Here is a 20,084-nt window from a genome sequence, read left to right on the forward strand (position 1 = left end):
GGCTTGGTTTGGCTAACCTGCAGGCAGACTGCCCGCACTGTTGAAGAGCTGCCACGTGCTCCCTGAGAAGCAATGGGCAGAGGATTGAAGGTAAGTGGAGCCCTTTTCAGAGAAGGAAGGTGGCCCCGAGCATTCCCTTGAGGGGGGAGCCACCAGCTGCCAACAGAAAGGAAAAGAACTGACAGGGTCTATGTTAGCAATCCAAAATTCTGCATTTTACGCTGTTTAGCCTAATGCGGCCAGGTAGTCCTGGCTTCTCCTGGCTTTGCCTGGGCCAGCAAATGCCCAGCATAAATATCGTTATTTTGCAGCAAGTTTTCCCATTTATCCTGTGCTTTCCCCCAAAGCTGCGTTCTCATTGCCAAAATGGCAGCCTCCAGACTGGGTGGGGGTGGGGTGCGAGAGGGCAACAAAAACTTCTTAGACAGATGACAAGCCACATTGCTAAGGCCTAAGGAGCCATGGAATGAGAATTTCAGATGTCCTTACATCCTAGCTGGTGGCACTGGTAGTCATACCTGCTATCTTGTCACCGATGTGTGCTTCCAAAAAAAATCTGGTGCAGCAATCTTTGGGATTAGGCTGTGCTTCTGTGCGTGGTGCAGCTTTTTGCCTGGCTATCTGTCCCACAGAACAACTCTGCTGTCCTGGTTTACTAGGAACCCTTCTGACCACCTCCTGGGAACCATCTGGAACGATCCCTTGTGCAGAATGAGCCGTTCATGAAGATTTTCTTGGATAAAACAATTCTGGATACCCAGGAGGCAGACTTGGGATCTGGGGGTGCTTATGAGACCAGGGCAGGGAGCTGCTCTGATGCCGAGCGCTGCTGCTGGCAGCACCCACATCCCAGCTGGCGCCCCGCTCCCCACCTCCGCTCCGTAAGCGTGCCCAAGCCGTGCCTTTGAGCCACAGCAACAAGTGAGCAACCTACTTCCCAATAAAATGAAAGGGAAAATTTTGTGCGACAGTCTCCTGAGAAAGCTTTTGCAGGACGGCAGCGCTTCCATGAGCCGTTCAGGACATCAGCCTTTGGGCTGCAAGCACCGTTCACGGATACTCGCAATACTCACTGCTGTAAAAGGCCGGTATTTACATGCAGCCCAAACTAGCCCAGACCTCCAGCGTTTCACACGCAATACAGGCGCTTTCTGAGCTGCAGGTGAAGTGACAACACCAAACCCCAGACACAGAGCCCAGGGAGTTTGCTTTTGCTGGCCTGGGGAATGAAATGTTGTTTCTTACCTCATTCAATGAGAGACTTAAGAGTCCCCGACCAAGAGAAACGTCACCCTCCCAGCTGACGGCAGTATGGGATGGGTCATTTAGGAAATGCCTCCTAAAGCCAAAAAATTACTTCACCCATGTGAAGTATGAAAAAAAAATTTTTTTATTGTGGTTTATTATTTTGAATCAAATAATCTTAGTTTAAAATATTTTTCATAAAGATCAATAGCAATATTGAACACACTCAGGACGAGCCCATTTCGTGCAAGAGACCAGACCTGCATGAAGGGTATTTAGTTCGACTCAAGTTCCCAACTCATCAAAATGTCAGGAAAAAAAAACCAAACTTTAAAAGTAATAGTTGATCAACATTTTATTTACCAAACAGATCAGTTACCCAACATTTAATGGTATCAAACTAAAACAAAAATAGTTCACTGCACCGTACTTTCTGTAACAACCTCATTAAAAACAGATACAAAATGTTTTCGTCCAATGGAAATACAAATTTTTAGAAAAAGCATCTGGGGGAGCTTAACCCATATGTACAGATCAAGAGAAGCAAGAAACTAGGCACAAAGCATAGAACAGAAACACAACTCCCCTTCTACTTGTCTCTGACAGTGTCTCACTATATGTATTTGTGCTCGTTACATGTCATGTACTGCGGGGGGATCACCCGGCCTTCCAGAAAAATTATGTCTGTTCAGTGTATGCCCTGCCAAACAGCTTGTTACACTTACAGATCTCACAGGTGATCATCTCCAGAGTCCACACAATCTAAACAGCACTCCCAGGGCTGATCTTGTGCTGAGGGATAGGCCAGAATGTTTGCAGACACAAGCAGATGGGTCTGTTTCTTGATTCTATCACTGTCTTTTTGTTTGTTCACCGTGCCAGACTGCTCTGCTGTGTAAACTCTAAACACTTACTCCGTAGTCTAACAATTCCCAAAATAGGAGACAGAAGTCCAACACAGAATCAACTGTATCCAGTATTCATGACAGCATTTGGACCCCATAATACTAATATTTAAAAGTCTAACAAAACTATAAATAGGGTTGCAACTAGAAAGGTTTGGGAATCCCTGATGGGAACACTGTTTCAACGCTCCAAGAGTCAAGGCTATTAGTTAAATACAATACAGATGGCAGCAAACTTTTATTTCGTAAGATAAAAACCCAATGCAGACACAGTTACAATTCTAGGCCTGTTTAATTCAATTCACAGCTTATGGAAATTTCGCAATGGCATAGCTATCATTCGCATGGTCTGCGATTTGCAAATCTGAGTTCCTGCTGGCAAATATCCAGATGGGTTTTGTTTAGTGACTGGAAAGGGTGCTCGTGCCTTCTGAAAGGAACAGGGCTCAACGGCTGGCAATTTTTGCAGGTTATTTTCATGGGGAATATTTTCTGGTTTGTCCCTCTGCACAAATATTTTGGATACAGAAGTTTTTTTAAAACTCTTTCAAAAGCACTTGGTAAGTTTCCTCCCTGCTATCCGTCCACCCATCCAAGTGAGTATGTATTGTTCAACGAGAACGTCGGATCTTTAGCACAGAAACAGACCGCGTGGTTCACAGCGCCACGAACGGCAGTACACTCCGTCTGTTGATAGGCCCTATCTTGAGGCACTTCACGCTTTTGTTCAAATATACCTAACAATTCCAACGGAAAATCTCTTCCTATTTTAACAGCCTGCCCGCACACAGGCACGGGCAGAGGCAGGCTGCCGACCCGAGGCCCAACCTTTCAGAAACATGCTGGCCAAAACCCCTTCCAGTACGTGCGTTCGAACAGTAGCTCAGCTCAGGACTCTTTTTTTTTTTTTTTTTTTTTTCTCTTTACAGTTCATCGTGTTCCTCTTTGGCCTCCTGGTCTTTCAACTTGAATTCGTCAGCGGTAACTTTACCATTTCCATCCCGGTCTTGATTGGTGAACATATTTTTAACAATCTTTTCAAAATCAAACCCAGGAGCTAGTTTTCCTTTGCCAGAATCGACTTGAGCTTGAATGTACTCTGAAAACTACGTGGAGGGAAAGGAGGAGAAAACAGCTCACAATGAAACAGACATTTAAAACTGAAGAGTATTTACAGAAGTAGCATTTATTTGTTGTTGACTACTCAGCATTTTCCTGCTGATTAAGCATACGTAAAAGTACACTGTTACTATCCTATGAAGCTCGCAACCTAAATTGGACTAATTAGGACAGACACGTGAGGTTAAATCACTCTTTGTAAAGCTCAGCAGGGATTTCCTCACTTATTCCAGTGGGTCCTGGAAACAAGAAAAGTTCTTCTTCACAGTTTAGGGGGTAGATAAGTTGAACAGAGTGACACAGGAACAGATCCGTATGGACAGAGGGGGTTTAATTTCACATGCCGATACAAAAAGCTCATACTGCAAAACAGACACACACCTGTGCCTTACAAGAAACAACACACAAGAAAAAAGGATGAAACACAGAAATGAGACTTTAAGTATCAGGATACCGTGAGATCTGTTAAAGTAGCTTCAGGCATTACGACTCCCAGGTGACTTCACGGTGGGGAAGGCTGCAGGGTTGTAAGGTTAGTTTCCCTAAAACATCCTTTTCCTGATACAGATGATGAAGCTATTCAAGGTGATTAAACATGACAGAGCCGTACCGTTGGATTGCAAAAACCCAGAAAGTCCACAATCAAAGACAACTTTTCCAATTACTGTTATCTCTGGCGCTACGTGTTAAATAAGCTCCAGCAATGACAGCTACTGCTGACACTCATTTACACCTTTTAGGCCAAGCATCCTCCCCTATCTCCTTGGCTTCTCGTTCTCCTCCTTGCCCAAAAGGATGTGGATAACAGCACTCACATCCTACCTCACTCATTCTCTAGACTGGTAAAAGCTCTTTTCTTCTCTGCAAGGGCAAAAGTGTAGGTAAACACAAGAGAGAGGATGGAGAAGGAAGGAAGGAGATGGAAGACAGTGCTAGGAAAGGGGAAAACAAGATTTTGTTTCTACCCCAGTGGCTTGTTAAAATGCTCAAAGGTATCTCACGCTGTTCTACATGACCACAGTCTGCCCCTTGAGCGCTGCGAGCAGCACTGCACCAGCGAGGAAGGACACAGAACAGAATGATAGAGAAAGGTGACAAACACAACTTGAGAATAAAAAAATAAAAACTCCTCAGTTAAGAGAAAACGCAGAGAAAAACCTCACGGAGGTTTACACTGTCAGAGATGGTGTGGCAAAGGCAAGCGGCTTTCAGTCAGGGCACCCAAAGACATTCTCACACCGCAGATTTAATTTAAAAGCAAGCAAGGGGCAGGACTTGTTCACACAGCACACAATTCACCTGTGGGAGGAGCGGCCGCAGGCACTGCCAGGCTTCGGAAGTGATGAGAGTCCCTGGATGCACTGCTGCAGGCTCAGCTTTGGCTCAAGATTTCACCATAAACTTCCACTTACAGACACTGAGAAGGCTGATAGAGCGAGGGATCGTTGAACCCTAACTCTGCCTCTTACACTTGTGCCCTAAGCATCTGCGGTTGACCAAGAAGACAATGTTTACAATAGTAAACGATCTTAGGTAGTATGGCCATTCTTACATCTCTTTGGGTTCTCTCTCTAAGGCTAAATAACCATGTTTTAACTGACACACTGCCTTCCTGTTATCTTGACAACACACACCACATCAGAAGGAGAGGGGAAGAGGGGAGACCCCATTCTTCAACACCATTGATGGTGGTAGGAGAAAACATCTTGATGGTGGTGGTAGGAGAAAATGACTGCAAGTGTTTTCATTGTTTCAGCTTACCTCCTCCAAAAGAACCTCTCCATCGTGATTCTGGTCTATTTCTTCAAAAAGATTGGGAGAGACTTCCCCATTCCATACAAACATGTACCCTTCAGGCAAGCCTGACACCAGCTCCAGCAGTTCGATGTCAAAAACTAACACAGCACTACCAGGCACTTCTCCTTCTGTCACAAAAACAAGCGTCAAAGAAGGGTATTTATCCTCACTTAGACTGAAGGGCATATTTCCTTTTAATCCATAATTAAATGTCTCTTTCTGCTCCAACAGGTACTTCTCTGCTGTTATCCCCAAAAGCCCTGTGATGCCAAGCCCACCAAATCTTCCTGCTCACTTCAGCAGAGGTGATCATAATATAAGAGAAGCATTCATAATAAAACTGCACCCAATTTTTTACTTATAAAGGTAAAACCGCGGGAATTATTCCATTTTCCTTTATCTCACTGATACACCGTGTATTGAGGTGCTACTGACAGACTCAACAGTCTTGCGACAGCTGGGGATGTTACCTCAATGAAAGCACGGAAGGAGCTAATTTACCCTTGAAAAAGAAAACTGAGGTCACCTCTAACTTCTGTCCAGTAGCAAACAAGCAATCTCTGCAGATATCTGGGTATATATCAAAACACAAGCCATGCAATGTTTCAGGCCATCTACAGCGAACGTAATTTGAATTACAGCAGGTATCTATGACAGGTGTTTAACACAGCAGGCTTTTTATGCTATGAGGAAATTTTCAACTTCTTATATATAACTATGCAATTTGATACAACAATATAAAAGGTTGCATATATAAAAAATACTCAATTTTTCATGGAAGACAGACACAAGTGAAAATGCTTCTTCATCTATTATATCACAAACTAGTTCTCCATTAAGCTTGACACATGATGCCTGACAGACAGTCTTTATAAATTAATACAAACTGTTCTGGAGCTAGTCAGAGAACACAGCAACTTATGCAACAGTTTCCATACAAATCACAGTTTGATCTTGGTGATCTCCTGACAGACTCCTTTCCCTCAAGCCTTGTAACTCACAAGACCACTAACAACCCCACATACCAGGAAACGAAAGTTCTTGTTGCTTCTACATTGTTCTTCTCATTATTGTTGTCCCTGTCATTAAAAACTGGTAAGACTCAATGCTCTGAAGCGGAGCAAAGGGTCCTAAATGTATTGGAGTTGGGGTTTCAACAGCACCGATACACTGTTTCGCATCTCACATTCAGTTTATGTAGTTTCTGAATTTTGAGTTCTCTTTGAATTGTCTGAATTAGTGCTGAACGGTCCCTTTCAATTTTGTTTCCTGAATAACATGTCGCATGTCCAAGCACGACTACACAATTCCCTAGATACACTGTTTACATGGAAAACAGTGTTTACACCCCTCTGCAACGCCAGCGTGCCTGGAGCTTTCTGTCACCACAAAGCAACATCACTGGGGGGAAGGGTGTTCCCTTTTGTACTGGGATGGTCTTTCCATTGGCCACAGTTAACAGTATGACTTAAAAACGCCACACCGACAGTATGTTCATGTCACTGGGGAATGTGGGAGGTTGTCTAAAATTATGAAATGAAAATCCTCGGAAAAAATCCCATTCAGGCAGCTAAGAGACCCTCAGTTTCTGTCCTAATGCACAGCAAGCAACAAAACATGCGTACTTGTGTTTCAGTTACTCAAGAGATGCTAAGTGGGTGTGCAACAGGTTTCACTCACCAACTCCATCTTCTCCATAACCAAGATGAGGTGGAATAACAACCTTTCGTCGTTCCCCAACACACATGTCTTGAAGGCCCATGTCCATCCCCACCACCACCTGCCCAGATCCCAGAACTATGTTGTAGGTCTTGCCAAGGCTGTGTCTGGAGAAGAAGGGAAGAAAAACATAAAAACCGCTCAACATATAATACAGAACTTCTGTTGTTCAAAATTACCACAGAAATAGAAGCTTCTAGTTAGTGTTCTGTCACTGCCAAAAACTAGCTTCATGCCCAATGCTCTGTTCTACCAAGCAGTTACCTGCTAGTAACTGCAGGTAGCAAGTTACAGCCAACACCAAACAGAAGTGTTCCTACTGTCGACAAGTCCTCTGCTACTGAAGTTATAGGCTTCTGCAATGAAATCTAAGTAAAACCATTAATCCTGCCAATTAAACCCCCAAAGTGTTTCATCTCAAAATAAGGCCTTTTGCCTTTCGCATACTTTGAGCAAATGAATTGGACTTTTTAGCAGATGTAAAAATTCAGATGTGCACTTGCCCCAGAGCTACCAACCTATAAGGATCTGGGTGCATTCACATGGAGCAGCATCCCTTTAATGAAATCAGTCAATATAATGTAGTAGTCACTCACCCAAGACAGCTTGGAAGCATACTACTACTACTGTTATTTGTATTATACCTCAGTGCTGGTGGTTAATTTCTAGAATTAGAAACTATCACGAGTTAAAACCGCAGACGTTAAACATGCATTGTAATTCCAGAAGCACAATGTGCGGTGCTAAGACTTTTTACACGGTATGTGTCACAACAGCAGGACCCTTTCTTCTGTCGGTCTCCTTCCTTTGGTTACTTGGCTTGGCTGTACCACTGCAGGACACGCTTGTACAACAGAGTATTATTTGGAAAAAAAATAATTCCGTGTCTAGGAGGTCAGCCTTAAAATGAGGAGCACAAGATTCATGATCTTTGATTCTCTATAAACTGCTAAGAGTAAGACAGTCTTGACATCCTTTGGTTTCTGCTACAAAATGGGAATTAAGCATTCCTGCCGTATAAAAGGTGTTTTGAATCCAAACACGTTACTTGAGTACATAATTGCCTACACATCACATCATGTGCTTTAATGTAAGCCAGCTTTTCAGTTCTGCAAGCTATTGTGTACACTGTGAGAACTATGAGCTGCTTCCTGTGTTAATTACAGCCTGTTTAAAAATAGCTTTTCCCAACTTCCCTTCCAAAAATAAAATACTATTCAGATGACTTCTGCTATCAAAAAGGTGAAGGCAGAAAAAACGCTAGCAGAAGTATTCTTGTAGCTGCAGTGATCAGTGCAGTGGGCTCGCTTTAGTTCTATATGAGACTGATTGGAGCAATCTCTTGCTTCCCTCATAAACCTACCGTCAACAGGAAGCAGGAAGAGCAACATTATCACCGCAGTCAAGACCAAGCCCTCTGATAGTTTCTCCATGCTGACACTTACAACAATTACACTACAATACAGGAAAACTAGCACCACGTGTGGTACAGATGACAGGGGATCATTTACTATAAGCCACACTCAAGACAGCTTTAACAAGACAACACCAAGTAGTCCTACCAGACCGCTCTCGGGAGCGCTGAATCAGCACAGAGTGCAAATCCTACCTAGGGAATGGAATAAACTTGGAGATCTCACTCATGGTGAGCCCTGTGTTATTCTAGTACGACTGGCCCCGATACCTAAATTAGCCTGTTTAAACAGACCACTATGCAGGCAACGTTTCATCGTTCCACCTGCAGTGTTTATGTTCTTCTCCAATACACTCCTACATCCTCTTTGTTCCCAGTTCTCTCATTATACTGTGACAGACTGCCTTTTTCTTTTCTTCCTCCTATATATCTTAGGCAGGCAGACATAAAAAGAAAAATACATCCTACTTAAATACTCAAGTTTTTACTTTAAGATTCTGTTTTCCCTGCAAGCCTGCTTTGCAGGCAATTCACTCTGCTTTCACGGCTGCTAGGGATATTTTCTTTACCAGGCGACACACTTACGTTGAGTCTAGCAAAGTACCATCCAGGAGCGAAGCATTGTAGTGATACTTCAAGTAATCTCCCTTCTTACTCAGTACGGTGCAGTTGGAAGGTTTGTAGTTAACAGTAATGCCGACCGAATCTGAGGGGTTGTGGAAGTCAACCACATGGATGTCAAAGACCAGCACTGCAGATCCTGGAATCTTTCCTAAATAGGAAGCAAATTAGGTGAGTAGAGAAAGAAATGGTACCCAAACAGGCAGATGATGAGCAGGTACTGCACCCTGCAGGAATATGTATTCCCACTGTGTCTGCTACGGAGTCATTTTGCTCTTCTCATTCAGCATTAAAAGATTACATATCCTCTGTATGCAACAGATGCAAGCTGCATCCAATGTAGGGAAGAGAACTAAATGCGCACTCAGTTCAACAGTGAAGGAAAAATTTCCATTATTCTGAATTCAAAAATTATGCATAAGTGAAGCAATAACCATGTATTTCCTGCGACTATCCTAAATAACTGATTTGTGTTTCACGTACCATTCGGTTATGGATCATCAAAATTCTTGTAGGACTTCTCATGCTTCAAGGAATGCCATTATGCCAAAAGGTTACATTTCCTTGAAATGTTCTGACAGCAAGAAACTTCTTCCCAGGGTAACGTGCAATTGCATTACCAGGACTGACAGACACGCCCAGACCTAGCAATGGGGTCTGCTGGCAGAGGAGTCTAATTCCCAAACCAACAGCACAAAATGTGCATTCCCAGAAGAGGGGCTTTTCTTCAAAGTCACTTCTTCCAAATAACATCCCAGGAGGTACCTTTCGAAACACCAGCCATAAAACTGTGATTGGCTAGAAGGGTTATCATATTCCACCTCTCCCGGCAATCTTTTTAGGTACTGATGAGTTCTCCCAAAGGAATGTTAATTATGTTATAAACACACAGATACTTTGCTGTTACATGCATCCACCATTTACAGAGGCAGCTTAGAGGAGTCCACAAAATCTGTGCCAGTGGATGGAACGGGGAAGAAAACTTAACACAATTAAGTCCTTTAGCATACAGAGCTCGTTAAGACACACAGGAAGGAAGATCTCATGCTGCAAAGCTCCTGGCATCCAAGTACCAGTCTGTCTGAAACACCGATTATCCAAATGAGTTCAGATCACCAAGCACCAGCCTGCCTGAAACACTAATTATCCAAACGATTTCAAGTCACCAAATTACATGTGAGATTGTTCTGCATTCTTACTATCCTACCTATTTAGCTAATCAAAATAATTTCACAAACTCTGGGTGTAATCCTGTTAGTTGCATGCTCAAAACACAATGAAATAATTCACAAGCCTTTCAAATGCCAGAAAAATGGAACTACATACAGATGCACTAAACAATAAAGGAAACGTCTTTAATTATGGATGACCTGAATGAAAAGTCAAGCTCACCTCTTCCTTCTTCACCATATCCAAGATGAGGGGGGATTATTATTCTTCTTTTTTCACCAGTGCATACACCTAGCAAACCTTCATCCATTCCAGCAATCACATAACCTTTCCCGACATAGGTGTCGTATGTACGGTTTCGTGAATAGCTATGGAAAATATTTGCAATTTAGCAGTGTCAGGCGTGCTCAAGGAAACACAGAATCTTGCAATAGGTCTGCAACACAACTCTTAAACGAGTTAAGGTCAAACACGTGGTCATTAACCAGCACCAGCGAGGCACAATGCAATCACCATGTTCAGTGAATCTAGGCCACCAAGTTTCATCAGTCAGTGATGCATGCGCCATTTATTAACCAGTACAGGGACCCTGCAGATACGTTTCTACTATACCTTGAAAGAAAATCTCGCTTATTTATGTATTTTAGACTAAACAGAAAACATGTTTTGATAAAGAACCAAAAAAAATATGTTTTCTCCTTTACATTTTCCTCTGCCCTGACTCTAATAAGTGTTTATCAACTAGATATAGTTTGTATTCGTTTTCATGAGACACCCTTCAGACCATCTCATTTTGCAACCACAGCTATGTAGTTCAACTACTACAAGGAGGAGATGGGATAAATAAATTCTCCTGGTATGCCCAGCATTAAAATGAGTCATGATGACAAAACAATATCACCACTATCTGCCCCTTCCAAACTATGCCAATCACTTATACATAGGTCGAAGGATCTGCTTCAATACCTAACGGTAGACTAAAACAAGCCTACAACAACAAATGATGTTTAATACAAGGATGTGTCTGTCTTCTGCCTTTCTTCAAGGCATGCTACAGGAAGGCACAACCCAAGGAAGGGAACGTTTTAATTCATCCTTACAAAGTAACTCTGGCAAAGAGCAAGACCAGTACGGACCCTGATGTAATCATTAGCGCTCCCAATCCCAGCCATTCGCAGTGCTTTTGGCATGCTTCCTGTACTACTGTGAAATTTTCTCCTGGAAAATAACTTTCAATAACTATTGTTAGCTGCTCTGTTTCTTCATAGATACTTGTTAGATATTGGCCCTTCTTGTAAAATCTGCAGGAAGCCAGGATAGGATGCTCCAACCAATACACCTTCTAACAACTGTCACCCTTCAGAATGACGTAGAGGCTGCTGTCTACAAAGCATTTACTACTTTATCGACAACAACAACTCTAACACAATACTACTGCCATTTTCAAAAATGGTTTCATGACTACAGACAACATCTCAAAAACCAGAGATTCTGGGCAGGTGCACTGTGGATAAGCTTTAAGTTCTTAACTTAGAAGTTTTCATACACTGTAAATTAAGGTCTACAGTGATGGCTGCTGATGCAGGTCTCCTGCTTTTTATACTCCCACCAAGCTGGGTAGCTGAACGGGGAGGTCAAAGCTGATTCTGAACCTTGCCACACCTCAATTCAATTACAGGAGATACAATTCCAACTCCTCCTCATAGGAAGTAGCACACATGCCATACCAAGCAGCTTATGTTTGCAAACTGATCCTGATCTTCAGCTTGCAGCAGCTGCAGCAGGACTAAGCATTCTTCCATGAGTTTATTTCGTAAAATGTTTTACAGTGGCTCATTTTCAACTCTTTTTAGCTACTCGTGACAGCTGTTCTGAAAGCTGGAGCGGGAAAATAAAGTACTGCTCATTAAAGAGCAAACAAAAGTGACAGGAAGCTACAAGGGTTTATTCATCATATAATTCTGTACATGAGGCTTGTGCTCAGAGAGCTTTCAACTTGATGTGACTGCACTCCCTTTTACTTTATCACAGAAACCCCTTTGCTGAATTCAGTCTTGAAAGACAGTAACCTTCAAAATGCAAACCGTTTTCATGTACAAATGGAAAGACTGTCTTGAGATTAACCTCAAACTAGCCACTAGCACACTGACTCACAATTCTCAGGACAGAACATGGAAATCATATTTATTTTCTCTCTCTTCAGTAGCATGACTGATTTGGCAGACAAAATCCGCGGCACAGTGTCCAGGCATGTGTGTCTAAAGCATGCATAGCTTCACCAGGTGGATCACCAACCCCAGATGGCGTCTGTGATACTATCATAAAACAAAACAGGTCTGCGCCTTCCCATACTGAAAGGCTTTCTATGAGTTTTAAGAAGAAAAGAGTCCAACTCCACTCAACATTTTCAAAAAGGAAGGAAAAGCAAAGAATTGTATTTGGGCACATCATCAATACCGACCGAGTCAAACTGGAAACGGGATCTGTAGGGCTGAACGGTTTGGTTACCTGGAATCAAACAACGTGCCATCCAAAAGCGTGCCGTTGTAATGGTATCGGAGAAAGTCTCCTGTCTGGCTTCTCCGCTCGCAAGATTCAGGCACTTGCTGGTTCTCAATAGCAATACCATCTTTGGGGTTATGGAGATCAAGCAAAACCACATCAAAGACGAGGGAAGCTTGGCCAGGGATCTCCTTACCTACAGAAGTGTTAAGAGCAGAAAATTGGTAAGCTCTAGAAAGAGCTTAAACATGTTTGTTGAAGAAAAGCAACCTACTGCCGAATATCAAGCACTTCCCCTCCCAAACCAGATCAGCATATTCTGCTTCTAGTCAGTCACTTCTTTGTTTCCTGCATGGGTTTGTCACTCAATTCTACAACTCAATTATTTCATTCTCTTCCTATTGTGATGGCACTGCCACACTGAAAACACCACCCATCTCAGCCAATACACCCCAGCTCCACCTGAGCTGCAGGGTTTGGTCTACTAGTATTTTCAACACACTTCATGAAAGTGCATATTAGGTACATCTGCTCCGCCCATCCTGTTAGCATCAAAACAGGAGACCATATGATGGAAGTTGAAGAAGGGCGAGTTGAGTATTTCAGTGAGAAAGTACCTATCCACCAATACACAAGTTATAGTGTGGGTTGTTTTGACTGAGAACCATTGAGCTCAAGACAGTGACAAAATACCTAACTCCACAAAGTTTTGTTATCCCTGAAGCTGGCTATCACAGTCAATGGTAATGAAGTCATGGAAGGGGTATGAAACCTTGCACACCACAGACACGTCCTTAGAACATCAGAGAAGAGAAATAATCTAAGGATTATTTTCTAATTCCAAACTACACGTAACTGCCCCCACATTTAATATAGGGGACTCTGTGGGGTCATGGGGGACCTATGACCTGCAGGCTGCACACAGTCTCACAGGACAATTGATCCATCTTGTAGTTATCAACAGGACATCGGTTGCAAAAAAACCAAAAAATCCCACACACCCTAAAAACCAAAAAAACCCACCAGAATTGGAACTAAAAACACACTTTTCTTTTTTTCAAAAGTTTTCTGCTCACTGTGGCAGTCATTGAAAGAATCATGCAGTCACCTGAATTCAAGTTTTTAGAGCCAGTAAATATTAATCACAGACTATATTCTCTGAATGAAACAAAATTTCTGTATATAAAGATTACAATTGTAACAACAACGTGTCTGTTAAGCAACTTATCTTTTAAATTTTAAAAAAAATCTTGTACTTCCTAATCAGTCCAATCCTGGATGTAATACATTTTGAACCTCTCTTTCCATCAATTTGGTCCATCTGTCTGAAACGGGTAATAATGCTGCCCATAAATATAAAATACACAAAGTACAAGTTTCTTTTAAAATATGGATGACTTGGATTAAAAAAAAATAACTTTACCATCTCCTTCTTCTCCATATGCCAAGAAAGGCGGTATTGTGATAATGCGCTTCTCTCCTACGCACATTCCCAAGAGACCCTGGTCCATACCAGGAATCAGCCACCCAATTCCCACATAGGTATCGTAAGTTCTCATCCGATTATGGCTAAAAATGAAAAGGAAAAAAACAAAACCCACAACCAAACGTCAGAGAGCCACAGGAAAGAACGGTACTAAACTTTAAAAGCCACGTGCTATGCACAATGTAACTGACAACTTGCTGCTCCAAAAATACTGCTCTTTGATTGACCAAGGGCTGGCTGGGTGGTGTTTGCCAGAGCACTTAGCTACTTCAGGGACTTAACAGGTTTTGAAAAGTGGCTCACAAACATAAGGGCAGGCATTATTAAAGCATCATTTTCCACCCAAGTTTAACAAAGTACACATAGTGTAAACATAACATCTGCGCATGGAAGTGTTTGTAGCTCAATTTCATTATGAGCTCTGCTTCGTTTATAAAGCTTGTATATAACTTAAACAGCTATACTGCAGTGGTTATAGAAAATCTTACCTGACTGCAATCGATGTAATAGATGGTAATACAGATAGAAGAAATGGATTTAAAAAAAAAAAAAAAGGGGGGGGGGGGGGAAGTCTGGTTTGGTAATGCCCATGCAGAAATAATGTACTGTTTTCTTGGTTTGAGTCAGTACCGCTGCCCTTTAATCCCTGAATAAATTACCAACATCTGTGATGCTGCCTTTCATTTTCTGTGTTTCTGAGCAATTAGCATTAATTGTTGTACCAGTGAAGGGGGAGTAAATGACGGTTTTAAGCGACATGAGATACCTATTAAAATATGCAAAGACACACAACCCAGCAGCATACCTTGAATCAAACAGGGTCCCATCTAAGAACGTTCCATTGTAATGGTATCGTACGAAGTCCGACACCTGGACTGTCCGAGGACACTTCTCTGGTTTGAAGTAAGTCTGAACCTGCACTTCATCCTCTGAGTTCCAAAGATCTATCAGGAGCACATCAAAATGGAGCACAGCATTGGGGGGTATCACACCAGCTGCAAAAGCAAAACAACACAACCAGGTTTATTTCCCTTTTTCTACATGGCATCCACGAAAAGGGAAACTATCCAGACATACCCTAAAATACGCACACATACTGCACACCTTACTCCTTGTGATGCTTATATTCCCCTGGCCCCTTGTCACCGATGGAGCTACTTAAGGGGGTATATTTGGCAACACGAACTATCACAAAATATGTCTCTCCAGCAAACTGATCTTGATTTAGCATTTGTTGCCTCTGTGAGTTTGTAGCACAAAGCTGGTTTTGGCACTGAGAAGAGCTTGTGCAGCACTGCAACACCAAGCCACAGTAAGTATTTAACAGTGAGGCAGGTATAAATAAAAAGTTCACTTCAGCGCAAGGTTCGTTTGCTGAAGGTCCTCTACAGTCAGCAGCAATTCCGTCAGTGTGCAGAGGGAGCTTGGAGAGACTGGTTAGGCTACAGGCTTAACAACCAACCCTCGGCAGGGCAGAACCTCTCCGAAATTCATTGCTTCCAGTCCCTCCCTTTCTCTCCTGTGACTCCATTTTCTATCTGCTCTGCTCAATCACTTGCACAACCAGCTACGCTCCGGCCCGCTGCGGTACTTACAGACGCCTTCACTTCCGTAGGCAAGCTTGGGGGGAATTTTCACGAACCGCCGCTCATTCACACACATGCCAACCAGAGCTTTGTCCATCCCAGCAATAAGTTGACCTTTTCCCACAAACACGTTGAATGTGGATCCCCTGTCATAGCTAAAGGGGGAATAGCAGGCAAAAACATTAGCGGTTCATCTACCCACCACACCGCTATTTTTTTTTTTTGTCTCCCTTGTCTCCCTCTTGCCCTGTTAGCATAACTTTATGGTGAGTCACTGCTAAGGGAAGGGGCAAATCCAAGTGTTTCTGAGACTTCAACCCAGCTCTCCTTCTGTTCACTGCTCACCGTCTATCTGAAACACATTCTAGCAGCGCGCAATGTATATTGCAGGCATCCGAAGCCCGTAACTACAAACAGTTACTTCACACACTAATACTATAAGCAGCATTGGAAATGAAGGAAGAAAAGGAAAAATTAAACACTATTATGAGATATGAAAGGATGACTGCTCCCACAGTAGGATCTCAGCATACTGATTTTGGTGAGCAATGCCGCAAAAATATCACGCAAGATCAATGAGCTTTACAACATGAGACACCATAGTTGGGGACTCTCTGTGGGAGAAGAGGAAAGGCGAAAGATGCCTTTTTGAGTAATAGTTCTGAGATTTGCCAATTGATTATTTATTTTCTCCAGTTTGTTGCTTATTTTCTCCTCCACGCTCCCAGCTCTCATTTAAAGCACAGAGACACGCTTTAAACAGCAGGCTTCCCAGGTCAAGAATCATGAGAACTAGCTAAATGATCTGCCACTATGATAATACACGGACATTTGAAAGGTAAAAAAATGATGCTTAAACGATTTAGTTTTCCAGAGAGGACGGAAAACAGCAGTGTTACCAGAGCAGAACACTAACACTAGCTTACGTGGTTAGCCTGACCACCGTAAATCTGCACAGTGACCCCACTTTGCTGTGCCTGAATTACTGCTGCTAGTAAATTTTTTGAAGCAGTGTCTAAACATACAACAGGAGGCATTTCAAAACCTTCATGCCTATTTTTAAACTTTTACTGCTTCCATTTTCTCAAATTCCTTTTATAATTTGAAGGGGTTTTTTTCTTTTTGTCTTTTTTTTGGTTTTTTAGTTCAGATAAAAGGCAGCCTTGGAAAAAATAAGTACAAAAAGGCTTGTGCCTCTTTGCCTGCTAAAATATTCTGGAAAGCAGCCAGCAGCTAGATATCACTAGGGAAATGATGTCAAACTTTCCTTCAAAGACTGTACACATCACTTCCACAACATACTGAGCCTCCTAGCAGTCCCAGAGCCTCGAATCCCTCAAATACTTTTCTGAGTGATCTCTCTGTTTGTTCCAAGGTGGGTGTTTTTTTTCTGGCAAACATTTCCCTTCAAACAGACAACCCTCTGCACAGAGCATTCACTTTCGGTTGCACAGATATTCCTACTCCCAGGCAAGCATGGAAAATATTTAAATTAGCTCCTGACGAATTCTGTTACACACACACAAAAATGGAATTAAGATGTTGAGACTAGTAACGTAACAGGTTCTAGAAACCCCCCCAAAATGGTAGCAATTGACAAAGCCTGGCAATACATCTGGGATGGATCTAAAACAGAAGAGGTTTGGTTTTTTTTCCAAAAATAAACCTACAATTAAGAAAACGTTGATGCTAAGCAGAGACTTGAACAAAGCCAGCAAACAGATGACCCAGTTTTGCAGGACTGACTTTGCAGATTGCTTAAAACTAAGCAAATTTAGTTTCTATTAGTGGAATTTACCAAATTAACAGCAGATTGACTAGGCAATAAAATTCAGGCTTTAAAATGCAAATCATTGTATGGACGTGGAAATAAAAATACAAACACTGATAGGGGGGAGAGAATAAACAGGCACATTAGTAATTTATGTGACACAGTCATGATTACTAAGACTTTGTCAACAGCCTCTAACAAGAACAGCAGTATTACCACCTTCTACTTGGAAATACAGAAAAATAATGTAACATCTCAAGAGCATTTTCAACAGCTGAAGAAGAAACAAAGTAAAACTGCCCTTAGTTCAACACCCAGAGAATTTTCTAGACCAATTTCGTAACAGTGTTTGACTAAACTGATGCTGTTAAGCACTTTCATAAACTTACAAAAAAAAAAAAAAAAGGCAACAAAAAAAACCCAACACGATAGCAACTCAGACAGGTAGAAAAATGGGCTTTCTAATAAGCTAATTTTAGTATAAATTGCCTGAATATCTTCTAACTCGTATACAGGGAACTTCAAAGATTTTACAACAAATACTCCAAAATATTTCTTCCATTAACCTCCAGAACACAATACCCTCTTAATTTTCCATTATCTTAACAGGACAGACCCCTGACATCATCAAAAATGCATGACAACGTGAGCTGCCATCTAGAGAAAAATCACAACAAACCTGACTTTCTGCACCCTTTTGAAATTAAGGCTGCCACAGAAATACTCAAGTTAGATTAGACTACCATCTTTACTATTTATTTACCAGTATTTAGAGGACCCAAAGAGAAAAATGCTGCACAGTTCTGCACAGCCTGGTCTTGCCCCGAATAATTCAGAGCCAAATGACAAGGAAGTTGGAATTACACAAGAGCCAACACCTGGGAAGCCTCTCCAGGTGCCCTGCTTCCATGCAGAAATTTGCTGGTCCCACTCAGGGTACAAAGAGCCTCAGTACGTATCTGTAGAAATCAGAAACACATTTCCGAACGCATGGCTGGTTTTCCAATTGTTGCATATTTGTAAAATGAGCCACGAGGATGCTGCCTTTGTGCGTCCTCGCATCTGCAGTTAAGACTTATTTTCCAAGCCTCAGTTGCCAATTCAAGAATCCACTGACCTTGCCATGTCTTTTCACTGAACCTCCAACACCAGCTGAACCGCCACCTACTGCATCCTGCGCTTTATCTGGCAAAGTGCTGGTGAAGTGCTGGGGAAGCAGCACTACGGGTGTACTGAAGCACAGCCAGCTCCAGAGGAAGAGCTGAGCTGAATTTGAAGGACAGTTATTTCCCTAAGGCAGTAGATTTTCCTTGAAACACAAGGAAGATTACCAGGATTACTGAAAATACATTTTGTTTTTTCTTTCAAAGTAATACTTTGCTCAGTGACAATGAATGAAGCAAGAAAAAAACAAGCAAGCTGTAAGAAGCACCGGAATCCTTCACAATCTCCTGATCCCACTATTTAGGCTTCCTGATCGTAAAATAACAGCGGGAACACGGCCAGATGCTTCACTGTACATAGGTCACATTTATTCAAGGGTAACTTATCCATGTAAGCACAGCCTGATAAATCTTATACTTGAGGCAAGGATAATTGTTCAGAAATGTTTACGTTCCAGTAGGGTGGAGCCTGGAGAAGACATAGGAAACGCACAAAGGGGCAGGAAATCCCTGAATACCGTGGAACCACACACGCTCCTGTTTACCAGGCTAACCGACCATCCCTCGGGCTTCCCTCCTGGAGCACAAGGCTCCCAGCCCGCACCTTGGAGAGGCAGCTGTAAGAGCGCGGCGGGGACCCACCAGGGCACGCCAGCCCCTGCGGGCCGGACCCAGCCCCGCGGGGGTCTCGCCCCCCAGCTCGTTGCCCTTTCCCATTTCAGACACCCCGCCGTGGTGGCCCGCACGACGCCGCCCAGCTGCCCACGGCCCCGCTTCCGACCCGTCGCCACCCGACGGCGCCCAGGGGCCGCAGCGGACCGAGCGCCGGCCGCCACGTCCCGGCGCCCACTGGCCCCCCGCGGGGGCGGCCCCGCGACCCCAGCCCCGCGGGGAGGGCACGGCGACCCCAGCCCCGCGGGGGGGCACGGCACGGCGACCCCAGCCCCGCGGGGGGGGGCACGGCGAGCCCCGCGCGGGCCAGACCTGGAGTCGAAGCGGGTGCCGTCGGGGAAGGCGCCCAGGTAGTGGTAGCGCACGAAGTCTCCGGGCCGCACGGCCCGCGGGCAGCTCTCGGGCACGAAGCGCTGCTCGACGCGGAGGTCGGCGCCGTCGGCGGGGGGCTGGGCGGCGGGCACCGGCGGCGCCTGGCAGGCCGCCCAGCTCACCAGCAGTGCCGGCAGCACCAGCGCGGCGCCGCAGCCGGGGCCCCGCCGCCGCCGCACGGCCGCCGGCCCCGCCATGGAGAGCTGCGAGCGGGGCCGCAGGGCACTCTGAGCCGCCGAGAGGAGGGAGGTGGGGGGCACCCGCCCCGGCCCTCCCGCTCCTCCTCCCGCCGCTGCGAACTTGCAAACGTGGATGCAGCGCTCGCAGACGGGCCGGGGGAGGAGCAGCCCCGGCTCCCCCCACCGCCGCCGCGCAGCTGGGAGCCGAGCGGCGCCGGCACCGCCGCCCCGCAGCCCGTCCCCCCCCTTTCCCCGGGCCGCTCGGGGGGGCGGCGGTGCGACGTGGCGGCTGCGCGTCCTGTCCCCCCGGGCCGCCGGGCGGCGGGGCTCCTGCTGCCTGCCCCCGCACGCCGGCTCCCTGCG

General features: G+C 44.2%; 1 protein-coding gene across 1 annotated transcript; it reads right to left on the bottom strand.

The window, feature by feature from the left end:
• Positions 1-1,582: 1,582 nt before the first annotated feature.
• Positions 1,583-19,864, bottom strand: FKBP9 (FKBP prolyl isomerase 9). Its single transcript, XM_055806053.1, has 10 exons — positions 19,483-19,864; positions 15,574-15,719; positions 14,784-14,973; positions 13,916-14,061; positions 12,499-12,688; positions 10,213-10,358; positions 8,785-8,971; positions 6,747-6,892; positions 5,031-5,194; positions 1,583-3,256 (listed from the first exon to the last, which is right to left on the bottom strand). Exons 1-10 carry the CDS (start codon positions 19,737-19,739, stop codon positions 3,074-3,076), a joined length of 1,755 nt encoding a protein of 584 aa, XP_055662028.1. The 5' UTR covers positions 19,740-19,864; the 3' UTR covers positions 1,583-3,073.
• Between the last annotated feature and the right edge of the window lie 220 nt (positions 19,865-20,084).

Source organism: Falco peregrinus, chromosome 5, assembly GCF_023634155.1.
Source record: "Falco peregrinus isolate bFalPer1 chromosome 5, bFalPer1.pri, whole genome shotgun sequence".
Lineage (NCBI taxonomy): Eukaryota > Metazoa > Chordata > Aves > Falconiformes > Falconidae > Falco > Falco peregrinus.